At 40.8% G+C, this 17,562-nt stretch overlaps 1 protein-coding gene across 15 annotated transcripts in view; it reads right to left on the bottom strand.

Moving 5' to 3' along the window:
- TNRC6C (trinucleotide repeat containing adaptor 6C) overlaps nucleotides 1-17,562 on the bottom strand; it is a 97,981-nt gene that overhangs the window by 14,704 nt on the left and 65,715 nt on the right. For 5 of the 15 annotated variants that reach the window (XM_039715771.1, XM_039715780.1, XM_039715772.1 and 2 more), the window contains 12 exons: nucleotides 15,604-15,813; nucleotides 14,175-14,341; nucleotides 13,425-13,529; nucleotides 12,902-12,982; nucleotides 12,212-12,281; nucleotides 11,870-12,015; nucleotides 6,361-6,534; nucleotides 4,984-5,130; nucleotides 4,456-4,578; nucleotides 3,143-3,226; nucleotides 2,604-2,835; nucleotides 296-463 (listed from right to left, as the gene is read on the bottom strand). In XM_039715771.1, the coding sequence (XP_039571705.1) occupies nucleotides 296-463; nucleotides 2,604-2,835; nucleotides 3,143-3,226; nucleotides 4,456-4,578; nucleotides 4,984-5,130; nucleotides 6,361-6,534; nucleotides 11,870-12,015; nucleotides 12,212-12,281; nucleotides 12,902-12,982; nucleotides 13,425-13,529; nucleotides 14,175-14,341; nucleotides 15,604-15,813 (1,707 nt within the window). The remainder of the gene's footprint in view (nucleotides 1-295; nucleotides 464-2,603; nucleotides 2,836-3,142; nucleotides 3,227-4,455; nucleotides 4,579-4,983; nucleotides 5,131-6,360; nucleotides 6,535-11,869; nucleotides 12,016-12,211; nucleotides 12,282-12,901; nucleotides 12,983-13,424; nucleotides 13,530-14,174; nucleotides 14,342-15,603; nucleotides 15,814-17,562) is intronic. The other 10 variants (XM_039715779.1, XM_039715784.1, XM_039715782.1 and 7 more) reach the window with 8 other exon arrangements.

Here is a 17,562-nt window from a genome sequence, read left to right as displayed (position 1 = left end):
AGTATGCAGGTCTGGAAGAAGGGGAAGATTGTGGGACTTGTTTTGCCAACACTAAAAGCTTGTTTTACTTGAACTCCATGTTCTCAGCAACAAAATTCAACACATGAAAAATACATTCCTACACTGCATCAGGGAGTGACAGCTGCAAGCCCTTCATTGCAGAAATCTATAAGATCTCATGGGCTCAGAGGTGCTCAGTACCAACCATTTGTGAGCACTTACACAAAAAAAGGAACACAAGATAAATCTGGAGTCACCAAAAGCCAGGCTGGCAGGGGGTGCCAGGGGACATTACCGTGCTTGCTGGAGTTCTGGTCAAGAGAAGAAGCAGCACTAGACAGATTATCCATTGAGTTGGGGTGTGTCCACTGAGGAAGGCGAGACTGGGACTGAGAAGTGTCCTTCACTGACAAACCACCAGTAATGTCCATGTTGTTTACATTCATGTTCGGGTTCAGTCCAGCTGGAGAGGGAGAGAGATCCTTAGATATCCATCATACACTGAGAGATTCAAAAGCTGGGTTTGAAATCCAGCCACAGGAATTACTCAATATTGATTTTCAGGTATCTGTATGCATGTGTGGCATTTTTAATTCACATTTTCAAGAATTTTTGTTTTATGGAACACCAACAAAACTCCCATGAATTCAGAAAAAGTTAAAACCTTGTTAAAAGGGGTGGGAAACAAGATGTAGGGATAATATTTTAAAGCTGTCAGTGTTTCTATTGCAGTCTCTTCACTTGTCTTGGAAGAATGCACTGGAATGTTGCATTTAAACCAGTCTGCACCATTCCATGGCTAAGCCAAAATCTTCCTAATGTCTCCCCAGCACCCACCACGATGTCTGCCACTTTGTTTTGCTAAAAATCCCCCAGAAAGGAACCAATTAAAGGTCAGACAAACAGCTGCTGTTTTTCATAGCAGGTTCTGCACTAACTGGTTTCTATTTTGTATACACAGAACAGAATTGCTCACTGTTATTAAGGGAATAATTTTGAAATGCTTCTGTGACATGAATCTGGGTATTTCTTGATATATAATCCTTAGCAGATCACAGAAAGCTGAGCTATCATAAGAACCTCTCAGACTTAGGCCTTTAATTCACAATTTTTTTTTTTGCCTTCTGATGCTGCCAGCCACAACAGCTCACCAGAGCAGTCAGAATTACCTTCTTAACTGCTGCATGGCAGATAAAGCTTGGCAATACTATTGTATTCAGCATAAAGAGAGTCACAAAGAGATTAAATTAATTCCTTTATGTCAGAAAGGAAGTCTGTAGCATACATCAAACAATCACACAGCAAACAGGTCTGAAAGGTTGCTCTGTTCCCTCTGTATCCAGGCCCAATCAATCATTTTGACTTCAATCATACTGACAGATCTCTGTCTAACCTACCACAAAATGCTGGTGAAGATTTCAGGAACTTCCTGGATAATTTATTCCAGTACTCTACTCTGCTTAAGTGATCCTTAATGTCTAATTAGATCTTCTTTTATGCAACTAAAGTTTATTATCTCTTGCATTTGGAAATGCAAGAAAACGTCTTCCTAGATCTCCTTTACATTTTTGAAGATTCTTGCATGTCTCTTAAATCTTCTCTTTAGACTACTGAGCAGAGGATTCCACTTTTTCCTTACCAGTTGTGTTTTTGGACTGTTTAATCACCTCCACTACAATCTTTCTGCATTCCTTCACACTGATCCACGTATTTCTTGAAATACATTGACCAAAACTGATGCCTCACCAGTGCTGATTACAGCACAAAGATGACTTTGCACAACTTTTTCCCAGATGATATTCCTGTTTATCAATACATTTGTGTATTTTACAACACGACGCTGTTTATATTTAGTTCATAAACAGCAACATACATAAGCAGTTAAAACTACTACTACTACTACTACTACTAATAATAATAATAAATAGAAGAAGAAGAAGGCAAATTTGTTCTGATATTTGTAGGCAGAATAAAGGTGAGTAGGTAGAGCTACCACATAGGCATGATTTTGTTCTGTGATTTTGGTGCCAAACAAACATATATATATATATATTTATTTTTATTTTTATATATATATTTTAATATTTATATATATATTTCTCTCCCTCTCTCGATATATCTGTATCTAGATATATTTATATCTATCTATCTATATCTCTAGCTCTATATATCAATATCTATGTATCTATATCTACATATAAATATATATCTATATATACTATATGTATATCTACATATATATCTATCTATATCTATCTACCTAGATAGATAGATATAGAAATATATATATAGATATATAAATATCTATATCCATATCTATCTATCTATCTATCTATCTATCTATCTATCTATCATTATATCTATCTATGTATTTGTTACAGTGTGGAGCAGAACACTGAGCTGTGAATGGAGGAGATCTATCTATCTATCTATCTATCTATCTATCTATCCATCTATCTATCTATCTATCTATCTATCTATCTATCTATCTATCTATCTATCATTATATCTATCTGTGTATTTGTTACAGTGTGGAGCAGAACACTGAGCTGTGAATGGAGGAGATGGGCTCCTGCGTGGAGCTGCTGCAGGAGCACACTCACCAAGAGGGTAAGGAGCAAAGGTGTTCGGTGAAGACTGTTGCTCTTTGGTCTGCAGGTCAGGAAGGCCGGGAGCCTGGGGATGGGGTGAAAAGCTATCCATGGCTGATTTGCCTGCAGAGGGGTGCAAAGATAGATGTGGAGGGGGAGGCTGCTGCTTCATGAGCAGGGCCTGGGCCAGCTGGCGCTGGTGCTGCTGGATCTGCTGCTGCATGTTATTGATTGTACGTGCAACCTGCAGGGAGAGAGCCAACAAACACCTGTCAGTGGGCAATGCACAGAAACACACTGCATTTCTCTGCAGAAAACAACACACTGCATCTCCTTACCAAGACAAACTGCCTGTGTAAAGGGCTGAAGAGCTTTCCTCCAGCAAGGCTGTGCATCAGCTTTTTTATTTTTTATTTTATTTTTACTCAGCACCTTCCCAGCCCAGCACTGATTTAAGGATGCTTTAGCTGCTTTGCTGTAATATCACTGAGCCTCTCCAAGCTACTGAAACCAACCCCTAAAGCAGAGATTGGGCTGGCAGGGACACCTACTTGCTGCTCCTGTTGTCTCATGGGTCCGGAAACGTTACGCTGAGCCTGTAACATCTGCTGCTGGATTTGTAAACGTTGGTACGCCTGTGGGGACAGGGACAGTCAGACACAGCACACTCAGCAAGCTCAGCAGTGCTCTGAAAACACTCCATGCAGCAACAGTAATAATCCTGCATTTTATAATGCATTTATTTAAGTCCCGTGTTCATTTTTCTAAAAAAAAACAACTAATAAGTCCACATGGCATAAAATGGTCATTAAAGATAGGAACCTACTTTTTTTCTGAAATAACTAACACAAAGTAAAAATTAAAATAGAAGTTTATGATATTATACAAATAGTATAAATACTGATTGTTGGTTTTGGTTTGGCCATTTTGAGTTCTGCCAACACTTTCAGTTAAATCACTTGTGCTGCTTTATTCATGGAAAAATCCACAATTTTCAAGTAGCTGGCTCAGCAGCAAATTCTTTTGCAAGGGAAGTTTCTCTGAAACACTTTGATGAATTCATCAACATTTTGATGAATTCAAAATCCAAAGAAATTCTGTACAGGTATTTTTCAAGTAGTTGGGTACTGTTCAATTATTATGAGAATAATGTTGTGCTCCTCAAAACTAGAGAAAAATAATCAGAAATTAGTAATAGTATCAAACACTGAATAAAAGAGTTGGACTAGCACACTGAGATCAGCAACTGAACTAATCTGTCATCTCTAATTTTATGTTTAACCCTGGCCAATATTGAGTTCACAGTATCCAATGAAGTATTTTCATATGCATTAAAACCAGAGATGTAACCTTTTCAAACACAGCAAAAGTACACAGAAGTAAGCAGTTCTTATCACATGACATGTTTAATATACACTCCATTAATTAAAGGAAATTCACCCCACACTTCATTTTTCAGTGAGGCAAGTGAAGAAGTTCTGCAGGTAACTCAGGTGACCAGCACGGCCAAGATTTCTCTTGTTCTGTTGTGACACATGTCCAGTTTAATCTGTCCACTGCCATGTAACACCCAGGCCAGGGCTGTTTGAGAACACACTGTGTTATTCACACCAGTAGGAAGACAGCTGATTTTTAGTTCCACTGATCAGCTGTAAAGGATAATTATTCCACAAATGACTATTTATAAAGCCCGAGGCAAAAAAAAAAATTACTGTGTTTCTTTAAAAAGAAACTTTACCAAAGAAATCAGCAGCTGATTGTTTTGAAGATCTGTCATGTCATTTAAAAATTTAGTCATTCTCCTATTTTATCTTCATGCTTTCAATTCTGATTTAGAGCTTATCTGCCATGTCTTTTAACTTACCAGCTGCAGCTGATAGAGCTGGTTCAACATCGTCATATGCTGAGGATTATTAATTGGCGAGGTTAACTGTGCAGGGCTGAGACCAATGTTTTTTGCTGCAAACTGCAAAAGCTGTGCTTGAACCTAAAGGAGAGAGGAGTGTTAAACATTGTACATTTACTTCTAACAGTGGCAACTGTGTGAGCCATTAATAAGAGTCACATCAGCTGGAAAATGTTGTTATCACCATGAACTATCAAAAAATTAGCAAGAGGCTCTAATACAATCATAATAACCGTACTCAAGTGTTCATTTATAAAAAATGAGATGAGCACAAACGCCTCAGGAACACCACTGTGCAAAAAGGAGCATGAGAACATGCTCATTACATGACATGCATGTGAGAACACCTCAGCCATGCCACATCCTCGTGCCTAGGAAACAAACAAATAACACAGACACAGCCAGGCAGAGAGCCTCAGGAGCATGACAGAGCACATGGGAAGAGTTCCAGGGAAAGGGAAAACATTGAGTGAGGTGTTGTCTGACCTGAGGGGATAGAAACTGAGGCACTTGAGCACGAAGACTAGGCTGGGATGAATTAAGAGGTTGCACTGGCGGTTGCTGCGGCTGTTGCATGGTCCTGGCTTGTGCTGCTCCGCTATTGCCAAACATACCCAGATTGCCACTCGGTATCTGCAGCAGGACAACAGTGACACAGGCACTTAGTGACACCACTCTGCACAGCACCTGGGTGCTACTTGTCTCTGCAGGCTTTGTTCTTGGTGATTGTGACAGGCAGGAATCAAGAGACCAGCACATCCAAAGTTTAGAATTGGGCAAGGCAAAGATTGCCGTGTACCCAACATCCCAAACCCCCAAAACTTTGTACAGTTGCCTGAACAAAAGGCAGCTGAAGTTGAAGATGGCTTTTATAAGGATGCAGGACTCTAGAGGGTCACAAGATGAACAATCAAAAGTACTTGCCAAAAATGTTTGTATCTGTATAGCAAGGGACAGGAGAATGGAGGCATTAAACTCACAGTAACCCCATCCTCCAGCTGGCTAAGCAGTTTTTTTACTTAGTCATTTTACAAAGCTACTGATAATGGACATGCTATTAGTGGAGACTGCTTTGGAAAGATGTGCTTAATGGGCTGTAAGTGCTGGATTGCCTTAAGAAAACTGACTTTAAAAGAATATACATAATAAAGAGCTACGACAGAATGATGAAGTTATTCTGTGTTGTTATTTCATATCTTTGCTGGGACTTCAGTGTGATGGCAAAAATAACCTTGTCATAATCAACAGTACTTAATGGCTTCTCACTCTCATGGTGGTTAGCAGTTATCACCCCCTTCATCTCCTCTCCTTTTCTTTCCCTCTCACCTGTTCTACACAGGGGCCAAAACACCCCCTTAACTCAACGCCCTACCTGACCCAGGTGCTGGAAGCCCAGGTTCTTTCTTGCAACCTGTTAAAACTATGAGATGCCTGGATGCTTGCAGCAGGAATAAAAAAGCCCCCATCACATCACAGAATATTCAGAATACATATTCCAGCCAGGAAAGATGAATTAGAGCTATCTCACTGCCTTACAGTCTGGGACAATTAGCAATGCCTCAAAAAAAGGCATTTTCCATCAATGAAGGCAGAGCCACACCAGGGTTCAGGGTGTAAATCCACAACACTACAGTCCCTTCTGGATGGATATGTGTCATCAGCAGGCTAATGACAACTACAGTTTTTGATGTCCTGTAAGATGAAACATTTACACAGCAGGCAGCTCCTCCTCTGATATTTCACATGGACAAAGCTGTTGTACCTCCAGTTTAAACCCATTTTTCCTGGGGAAGAGGCTGACAGGCACTAGCAGCTACTCCAAGAGAGCCAAATTCCCCTCAGGATCTCCCCCAACAGCCTTACCTGTCTAGAAGAATTCAAGTTTTGCATGCCCAGCCCTGAGGCAATCCCGCCCAGGGTCTGATTAGGGAGTGCACTGTTTGAAAGGGGGAGCTTCAGGCTTGGTGAAGGCAAAAATGGTGAAGTAGTGGGCTCTTCCACTAGGCCGCCATCCTGATTGGAGAAAGAAAGGGTGAGCTGTGTGCGGTGCCAGGAGCCCACAGCACAAAGCAGAGGCCCGTGGAGACAGACAAGGGTGTGGATGAGTAAAAAGAGATATATAAAAAAAAAGAGATGAATAACAGGGAATGGAAAGCATGGAGTGAAGGGAGAAGAAAAAGAGAAACAGGGTTAAGGTACTGGTTTTGGTAACTTTGTTGTACTTAATTCAAAAAATGCACAATCACCCTCACCCAGCTTTCCAGAGGAAAGGAAGGATTTTAGCAGCTGATTGCAGAGCTACCATGTGGCCATTGCCTCCTCCCCACTTAGGTTTTCTCCTTTCTTCTCCACCAGACTAAAGGTGGAAGCAGATTTCAGGGAAGCCCTCTGTCTGTCTGGAAAACTCCAGACATAATCCAGCACTTTAACAAACCCAAAACTTGGGAAAGGCCACATCAGCTTGTTTGATACCAGTCTGGATTTGGTTCCACATCATAGCTCTGCTCTTAAAAACGCATTTTTGCATGAATCCCCTTTCCTAAGTGAGACACACGAGCCTCTTTTAACATTCACATAGCACTGAGTTATTAATACCCCACTCTGAAACATTACACTGCAAGGCAGCCAATGAACACAAACCATCAAACCCAGTAATGACAATATCAGCTGGGCAGCCTTCCTGAACATCCCCAGGAGGAGGCAGGTTTCAGCAAGGCAGGAGGAGCCCTCTCTGCTAACTGGGCTGTGAGGAACCACAGCTGAGCGTGGATCTGATGCACAGGAGGCAGCCCCCACGGGGGGGCAAACAGCAAGGCAGAAAATAAAATAAATTAGAGAACACCCAATCAAACAGGTAGATCTCTGCTCGTGTTTCAGTGGGGCACCGAGTTCTATCTCAAACTGTGCTTTGATGTCTGGGAAGCCTGGGGTAAGCATGATCAAATAACACTGTGTACAAAGTAGGGCTCCAAAAAACCAGGCAGAGAGAAAAAGCTTTAATTTGCAATGTGCTGGGTTGCTGTTTTTCAGGCAGTATGATCATTTGTAAGGAAAGGCTTTTTAAAGAGGTGAGGAGCTTTATTTCAACCAATAAATTCAATGCCCCAGAAGACTGTGAGATACTGGTGAACCCTTTTTGTTGAAAAAGAAGCCCAGTCTGCTTACCACACACCCAAACAGATGAGCTAATGCAGCAAGCATGCTCAGTGAATTATATGTTTTAAATTAATCCTGAAAAATGCATTTTCTACAGCTCTCCTTTGATGCAAAGGAAAAGTTTCTTTACTATCAGGCAAAGCGACACTTGACATCCTATCTGACTATCCTGAGGGGGACACTGACATTTTCTAATGATATCCCCAAGGCCTTTCAGCTTGAGATATTTTACATTCTCCTGGACATCAGTCACACTCCACAAACAACTGCAGCTTGCATGACAGTAACAGGTTCAAGGATTTCACTTCAGATCACAGACACATGTTTACAATTCTACCCTTCCCCCTTCAAAGTGAAAATAATTTCAAGCTTGGTGCTTGCTCTCCCCTTCAGATGCCATTGTTCCCTATGTGAACAGACCTACTGACCATGAAAAACCCTCCCCACCCCCCAAATTTATTCAAGTCTTGCCTTACTGACATGATTTTTTTCTCAAATTGGAAATAGGCAGAGCCAAGGATGGTGAAGGACAAGCCACACTGGAGACTCAGGCACTGCATTTCCAGACTCCTTCACAAGTGTGTTCCTTGGCTGAATTGCAGCAAATGGCTTTGTGTGAGTTTATAACATTTTATTCAAATTCACCTGGTTCTATTTTATTTCATTTGAACTTGTTGCACTGTGCTGCACAGATCTGTGCTCTATAACTGAACTAAAATCAATTCATTTAACATGAAGTATTTTAGTTGGTCAAATTAAAGCAGCCTTTAGCATTTTCAAGCCAGACTAGAGGACAATTTTACTGCTCACAGTGGTTTCTGACCCATTATTTCTCAGGATCCTTTATGTAATAATTGTTTCCTGAAGAACAATCTTTTCTACCTAACCTGTCCTCTTCAGTGACTTTCTTACAAATTTATGTTACACTTCTTCCTCAGGCTACTCAATTAAAAATTGAATCATCACATTAATGCTCAATTCAGCACTGCTTTTAACTTTTTTGAGGGGATTTGACACACCCATAAAATCCTACTGGTAGCAGTCTTTCCTACTACAGTTATCTAACACAAAGCACCACACTGGAGTTTTTTAGGATTTTGGGAAGTCCCTCACAACAGTCTCACATATCAAATGTGACAGAATGCAAGTGGAATTACTCAAAGGTTTTTAGTCCTATGAGATATGGACAATTTAGCAGAGGATGCCTGGACACTTTGGCAGTCACCTGCCAACAACTGCCACTTCATGAATCAAAATGTCTCAACAGGCAGATGAGAGGCTGATCAATCTGCCAGAGGGCTTTGTGTAAAGTCAGTTACAGAAGTAGCTGGCAGAAAATACACACTGACTTCTTAAAAAGAAGACTGAAAAGAAAACCCTTTCCTAAAAGAGGAAGTTAAAGTAATAAAATCTCATCTAAAATAAAGTTATTTTCAAATCAAACAGGAATTAGGCAAAAGAAACCTGGAGGAAATGCAATACTCAAAGAAGTGCTCATCATACAAGGGGTGATGAACATGGTTTCAGTCACTGGATCACAGGTGGCAGAGATAGAGCAAAGAAGAATTTAAAAGAAAACTTTAAAATCCTTGTGATCATTATCTAATTGTGACATCTAAAAAAGTTTCTCCATATTAACACAATATTCTCCTTATTGTCCCAAAGATGAAAACCAATCACAGTCCCCAGAGATTACTGGGCTCAGAATGTGAAGGATGAGGCTGAAAAAACCCCAACAAACACTATGTTCAAATCAGAAACAAGGAAGATTTTTGGATGAACAGGATTGCAGCTAAGAAGCATCAAGGCTTGTAGACCTGGATTTTGCAGCAGTAGAGAAAAGGAGCTCACTGACTATGAGGGCAGGGGAAAAGGACACTTCATTTGCAAGGTGAGAATTTCAGTCCCACGCCAAACTCTATGCTTGGAAAAAAAGATCCCTTTTCTAGGCTTATTTCTGGTATTTTAAGGATGTTTCCAGGAAAATCTGACATGTTTTTCTTACAAATCTGATGGCTCCAGAAGGCACCAGGTAACATCTTCAGACAAAGCTGACACCTAAGCACAGCATGCCTGCCACCAAGTGTGACACAATGTGGTTGAGATCACGTATCAGGGCTGCATCTTTATTCCCTCAAGGCCACTGGATATTCTCCCTTGTCCTTTAGTGGTGCTACAGGTCAAGATAACATCCTGAGAAATAATAAATTAACAAAGCACCGAGTGCTGAAGATTGACTTGGTGTGACATGGAATAAAGAGCACCTGCAGCAAGCAGAGAAAGCAAACACTCAAAGGTGATGGTGAATTGCACAGACCACTCCTGATACAGAGAGAACAGGGAGTTCACTGGGTCCAGAAGTAAATGTCAGGATTGGAAATTTTCCCTCCTCAAATGTAAAAAGTTCAAAAAAAATATTAAGTGCTGGCTTTAGCTGTTCAGAGAAAAATGATGGTGTCTCAGTTCAGGTGAGCTGAGAGTGGCAACAAGGAGCACACCACCCCAAACTACAACTTCAGGAAGAGGAACCTCGCAGAACTTATTGAAGACTCAGCAAAGCCAACAAAAGGATGATGAGTTGATAAAGCAGTAAGTAAACCAAGGAATGCTGGCTGGAGTGCTCTGTCCAGCTGTGTGGAGAGCTTGCTACTCACCAAGGATGACCTAAACAGAAACAAAGCTCCAGACTCAGGCCCTGAAACAGTACCTCAAAGGGCAAAAAGGTTTTGGAGGAATTGTTTAACTAGCATGAGCTGTAAATCTGGAAAGAATTTCTTTGGAGGAATAAAAACTCAGTGTTCTTAGAGTAGAAACTGTATTTATTTAATTCACTTAGCAAGTTGCTCAACACTGTGATAGCTAACAAATACAGTGTGGGATTATTTCCTTTGTTAGAGCCAAGTCACTGTGACAGATTATGCCTAGACTGATAGATTTTACTTACTGTATGAATATTAATGATTTTAGTGCTCCCTTCTCAATAGTTGTGTTTAACATATGTTTCCAGAATTATGCATCATGCTCCACATAATGCACCTCTCTCTGGCAAGAATTTTACTGCTGAAGATATTATCCAAGAAAAGGAAAGGCTAACTGGCATGCATGCATCTTTGGTGGCCTTCAATTAACACATTCATTAAAGCCTGCCATGGCAAAGAATGAGCTTTATATGAGTGGATTTCATTACTGCCTCACACCCTGTACACAGCTCGTGTGAAATGAATTGGTTTCAGCACAGTTTGTCAGAAGCACTGATTTCTGTGGTCAGAATCCTCCACCACCATCGGTATGAACCTTTCAATAACCTGTGAAATGCAGAATAACATTCTGAGATTCTTCTTTACCTATCAATAAAAATGAATTGGTTTCAGCACAGTTTGTCAGAAGCACTGATTTCTGTGGTCAGAATCCTCCACCACCATCTGTATGAACCTGTCAATAACCTGTGAAATGCAGAATTACATCTGAGATTCTTCTTTACTTATCAGTAATTTTCAGGGGGATTCTTAGGTGATTTGGTAAGTTTCTGCAGGATTTTCTGTCAAGCCTCTAAATCTCATTTCCTACTGAAGATTTGGCTGCACTTTTCCATATATTCTTTTCTTTAGTAACTTTGAATCCTGGACAACATAAACTTCTGACTTTTCCTCAGTTATCAAATAGGGCTGGAAAATTTGTCATATGTGATCACAGAAAGGAAAGCTCATTGGAGAAGTTATTTATGACTGTGCCTGTATGCTCTGAGACTTAATAAAATACCTGAACTCCTCCTTTGTATTTAGGTACTGAACTTTCACTGAAATTTCTAAAAAGCTCAAAACCAAAAGAAGATAAATTAAGAGCCTAATTCTTGGAAGATTTTGCCCTTGGTCCTGCCTGATTGTGAATTTGGGCAAGGGTCGCTGACTGCACCCTCACAGATTGCTGTGGTTAATTTTTTTGCTCTTTTTTTTCCATTTTTAGTTCCTCTGTGTTACTGATTCCTTATCAAGTTTCCAAGTGTAAAACTGGGAATGATCATTCTTTATTTCCATGTGAGAATCAAATCACTGCTCCTTTCCACAAGGACTGAATCCCCCACAAGACTGAAAAAAGACAAGAAAAGGAACAAAGCTATATCCATCCCATTTCTTTCTACGCTTTCTAAGCAGACAGTGAAAATCATCAGCATTTCCACACTGTGCACACTGTGACTTGTTCCTGCTGCTGAACTCACCTTGTCAAGGAAGGTGGGGCGGTCCATGGAAGACTCTTTGGAGATTGGTGGTGGGCGGCAGCCAAGGGGTTTGGTGACCATTCCATTATAGTCGGTCACTCCCATTCCACGCTTGTCCATTTCCACCTTCTTTTCCAGCAGAGCACCTGCACAGAAAAGGGAAATATATTGGAAGAGGTGAGGCAGAGGGAGTAAAGTTGCCAACAGCAGTTCAGAGAAATTCATCTTGCTTACAAAAGCAAGGCAAGAAAATAAATATTATCCAATTGGTCTGAGTATAATCAAATGCTTATAATCATGCAGGGTTTCCTGTGTTGCTTTAAAGACAAAAAAGTTACTTACACAGATACTTACTCATGGCCTGATCAAGATTCATACTGTTGCTCTTCAAGGCCTCTTCCGCTGGCTCTCTCTGTCAAAAACAGGAATTTATGTTAAGAGGAAAAGTAATCACATCCATGTGATTTCAAAGTAACCTGAGAAAGCAGACACATATCTTAAATACTGGGCTTAATGTTTACTCAGCAGCCTAAATAATGTCTGTGTGTGGTTTTTTTCTGCTTTCAGCAATTCCCACAATTCAGGTATTTCAGTTTGTCAAGGAAGTACTGGCTCTACAAGGTGAAACACATTGTTCTGTTTAAACATCTTCCTGTATTCCATGAACAACTCAAATATCACAATGATATGACTTTCTGTAAGAAACAACCCGTCTATACTCTCATTTTACCTGTTTAATGAAAAAAGAGGAATGGGAGGTGATTACTGCAGTTCAAAGTAATACCTGTTGTTATAAAAACAGAACTTCAAAATATATAAATACCCTAATGGAAAGAATATTCCAAATTCATCTCAGAGCATTGAATAGGTTTACAACAGATTTCTGAAATCACAGTATGTGTTTAAATGCACATCAGAGCTACTTGCTGGCCTGGAGACTGAAGACCTTGGTGTAGCTACAGTCTGACACAGCCACAGTCAGAAGTACAAGCTAAAAGCTAAGGCACAGTGTGCTGGCTGAGCACTACTCACAGGGAAGCCCATGTCTGTGAGCTGTTTTATCAGACGGTTCATGATCCAGGCCTCATCCTGCTTGCTAGATGTCTTCATGCCCTTAGTAAATAAATGGGAGATTCCATTAATGGGCTGGTTGCCACGTTCATTGTAGTGAGATGTACATAAAAGAAATGGTAAGTGGTTTTTATTAATAGCACATGCTACTGAAAGATGTATTAGTACATTAATTCAGAAAGTATTGAAGAACCCTCCGAGCAACGCGACTACGATTCTCTTCCCCCAAAAGTGTAAAAATTTATCTCAGCTGAATAGGTGCTCAGTGTACTATTTAGTATTTGATTTGCTGGCCACTGAATTAAAGCCACCTTTGAATTTACGTATTTCATTTTAATCCTTGGCAGAAAAATATAACGAAATAAAGCTGAAATAGTACAACACTTCCTGAAAAACATTCCCAAAAACAAGTTTGCAACCTTGAAGTTAAGAATGTTACTCAGTGTATTTTCTTAAAAACAAACAAGAGCGTCTAGATAAACACCTTTAAAAGATCTTTGTGCAGCTTTTCTATCACAATATCCTTAAGAAGTCTCTTCTTTTCAGTTCTCCAGAAAGTACCAAGGGACAAGCGCGGATTTGTTTTGGGCTGCGGACAGTACAAGAAACAACCATACTTGATCAAATCACCGGCCTAACTCTTGGCTAATGGATTAACAAACAAAGTGGCTAAATGCATTCCCAATTCCTTTAAGTTACAGCCTGGCCTTGTCCTGAAATAAAGACTGTGCAATGGAAAATTTCCTCACACAATTGTCTACGTTCTCGGTTGAGTGCAGCATTAACACAAGTTTGCTTTGTTCTCACACACACACACACCTTCCTCACAAATAGAAAACAGCTTTTTGTGTTAAACAACTCCATCACAAACTACTGTTTGTTTTTCCACCACCATGGGAAGTGTCTGAAAGCCCCCTTAACACCTTCTCCTCTTTCTGTTAATGCATTATCATTTCTTTAGAATACATGGAAGCTTATAAAACTTAGAGAAAACAAAGGCAACAACGACAAACCTCCCGAAGCATCTGACATGCCTAATTCAAAGATCTCCCATTCCATATACCTGGAAACAAGGTAGGCTGTACTTGAACCACTGTAGTGGCAAGCTGTGCTTGTGTTCAGGTGTCAGAGGTTTCATTTCAGGTATAATGCACCAGCAAATTTGTGACAACTTATTCTACAAATGTTACATTAATTCCACTCTTGCTGGAGAGTGTCTTTATTTTTGTCTTACCTTTTGAAGTCCTTTCTTCGGGGCATTCCCCCAGGAGTTACAGGAGGAGCTGCTCTCTTGTGAAGCAGTATTATTCCACATATCTCCTTCTTCATCTTCCCACTGACTAGTACTGAGATTCACATCATCCCCACCACTGCCCCAGCCTTCTTGCATAGATTTTGAAGCTGGAGGGAAAGTGGGAGAAGAAAAATCTTATTCAGTTTCCTGCAAATTTTACAGAAATAGCCTTTTGTGCCATATCCAGGTGTGCTAATGTGAGTATTTTCAAGAGATAAAGATGTTCATCAAATAGCTTAATCGGCATTAAAACGATAAGAATGTCTTCTTTGAAGTTAGTAAAAAAAAGGGGAGTTCTCTAAATACTCAAGAGAAGAAAACATCCAGCAACTGCAAGTCCTTCTTTTCCAAGAATCAGTAAGATCTGTGGTCATGGCCACTCCACTCACTCTCCCAGGAACAAGGAATCAAAGTATGAGCACACATTTGTTAAGTGCTATTTTGCTTTCAATGAATCTCACCATTTTACCTACCACATTCTTCCACGAACAAACCAGATTTCAAAGTCATTAACGCTCAGACACTCATTGCCATCTTGAAGAATGGAATGTGAAAGGAGCTTGTGGGCTGCAGGGAACGCTTCATATTCAGTGACAAGGCTGTGTCACCTCAGTCCATTTCATTCTGTTTACTCTCTTTAAAGCTGGGATTACTCATCTTGAAAGCTCTCACCCTTTTGTGTTTTCTGGGACTTCTAACTACATCTCACTATGGTATTTTGCAGGAGTGAATCTCTAGGCAACCTCCACAGCCAAGAGGAGAGTAGTCTAAAGCAATCACAGTGGCCCTCAGGACATTCAGAGATGGAGGATATTTATTAAACACCACGAGTGAGGAATCACGAAGCAGGAAATAGTTCAGGATGTTCCTGAACCTGGCAGCAGTTTTAATGTCTGAAGAAAACACCCACTCACTCAACCCCAACATGAGGTTGTTGTGATGAGTGGTTCTCAGGTGTTGCTTTTCCTACCAGGATCAATTCTATCTTGACTGTTCTCCACTGCTTCTCATCCCAATACAGGTTTCTTTTAGACACCAAGGGTTTAAGTCCTAGTCACGTTCTTCTGCAGTTTCACAGCTTCCTGCACCTCTGCTACGCTGCTTTGCAAACACACAAAACTACTCTCCTTTAAATTTCCAGATGGATGCCCTATACTCATATTTTTGAATTAACCTGGTATTTGGATTAGCGTGGCCTTATGACAGCTAACATAGTTTTGAGAATGAAATCACCAAGGCTGCCTGTGACCGAAACGCAGAGAAAACAGAAATGGCAGAAGCAAACTCCTGTGACTGAAATGCAGAGAAAGCAGAAGCAAACCCCTTCCTAGCCCCTCCCCTGCCAGGAGAGTGGCAGCCCTGTGTGTACCTGGTTTGCACAGTGCTGGGGCAGCAGCTGGAGCGTTTGTTCTTCCATAGGTCCCTGCTGGCTCGGCAGGATTCTCTCCCCACCCGGTCCCGCTGCTGGGGGGCTTCCCCCACGCCGAAGTGCCATTGTCAACTGCAGCAGAAGGGGAGGAGGGCTCTCCCCAGGAAGCTTCGCTCTTGGTGTGGACAGCAGGCATCTCTCCCCAGCCTGCTGGAGCAAGGCAAGGAGAACAGCGATGAGAGGAAAGGTTTCTGCATCAAATAATTCCAAAAAACTTTAAATTTTGCTCATGGGTTTCTCTGGAAAGAGCACGAGCCAGTAAGTACAGTGATTGTAGTTAAGTGTGTTTAAAAAAATCCCTTAAATTTGGTTTTAAGAGGTTTTTTTTTTAATTCAATGCTAATGTGAAGTTGTCAATACAGAAAGAGGGCTCTTCTCCACAGCCAGGAGCAACCAGGCTGCCAAGTGAGCACCAAGCAACAGCTGCCCAGGGCCAGCATTCCAAAGAGCCCAGTCTGAGTTGGGCCTTGCTTCACTGAAAGATCTTAACCTCTGTTAATTCCTTCTCACTGTTTACAAACTATAAAATCTCTTTTCTCATGTCCTGGCAGTAAGATGCAGTTTGATTGTTCCCACATTGAGTGAAGATTATCTGTGCTGAATGCATTCCTTAAAGCTTTTATTACAGCTCATAGTTACCTACCTATCCTTCATCACTGACCCTCTACATTATAATAAATATTATTTTAAGGGGAATTAATCAAGACTGCAGTTAGGATCCATAATCAATCCACGGGGAATGGCAGGTGGAAGCCATTGTTTTCCTACAGAGTATTACATGAACTCACTGGAAGACGTAAGCTACTGCAAAGAAACAGCCTTAGTCTGGCTGGGCTTGAATGTAATGCTCTTAAATCCATCTGACAGGATTTCAGCCCTGCAGCTGAACGTGGCAGCAAGAGCCAAAGGGCTCCTGAGCCTACAGAGCAACCCGAGCAACACAGCAAAAGGGTAAAAAACTGAATTTACAGCCATCGTTACCAGAGGTTTTCTGGATCAGAGAGTTCAAGGTAAACAAGCACAAAGAGAGACACAAAAAGCAAGAAAACAAAATCCTTACAGACATCTGACACTAACCTATTTTTCTACAATTGTAAAAAAAAAAATTACATCTCATTACACGACTGCTGAAATCTTCACAAATATTGTAGAATTCAGGCTGCTTAAAACTTCCACTGGTAATTAGGCTGCTAAATCAGGAACTTGTTCTCTTTTCACTGAAGATGAATGTTATTAAGGTGAATATTTTGTAAGTGAATGATCAGATGCTGCTTTGCAACAACATTATTTCCCTTTTTTTGCTCCACAATGGCATCTGTAAAAATCCTCTGGAAAGGTTTCAAAAAGCAGGTGCAACATTTTCTCCACAAACTGATACCCAGAATAGGTAGGCAATGGCAAGGGAGTGTCTAACAATACCTTGAAATACACTGGAATAACCAAACAACAGTGGTTCACTGAGCAACAAGTCCTTGCAGAACCCACTGAATTCCACAGAATTCCCCTATCCTGAACCTGCAGCAGCATCCATTGCCAATAACAACTCAAACACTGCCTGGCAGAGAAAACAATCAAAACAGATGGGCCCAGAGCTGTGCACTGCTCCTGGGTTCCTGCATTATATATTCATTTTAGGCTCCATTCCTCACAGCCACTGCAGCTCTCTCAGACACTGGTGCAAGTGCAGATGGCACAGTGAGTGTCAAACTCTCCACTGCTGTGTTGCAGCTTCAGAAAACTCCTTCTCCACCAGCAAAAGGCACTGAATTTAAAGCAAGCTCCTGAAACAACCCCAAATGTCACTCTTTTATTCAAGTTATTTCCATTTGAAATAAAAATACCATGGTTTAGGCTCGATCAATGTACCTCACATTTCTGGTTATTTTAAGGTGTGTAAAG

This window comes from Passer montanus, unplaced genomic scaffold, assembly GCF_014805655.1.
Source record: "Passer montanus isolate IOZ18808 unplaced genomic scaffold, ASM1480565v1 scaffold35, whole genome shotgun sequence".
Classification (NCBI taxonomy): Eukaryota; Metazoa; Chordata; class Aves; order Passeriformes; family Passeridae; genus Passer; species Passer montanus.
Note: the sequence above shows the minus strand (reverse complement) of the source record. Positions and strands in the feature narration are given on the sequence as shown.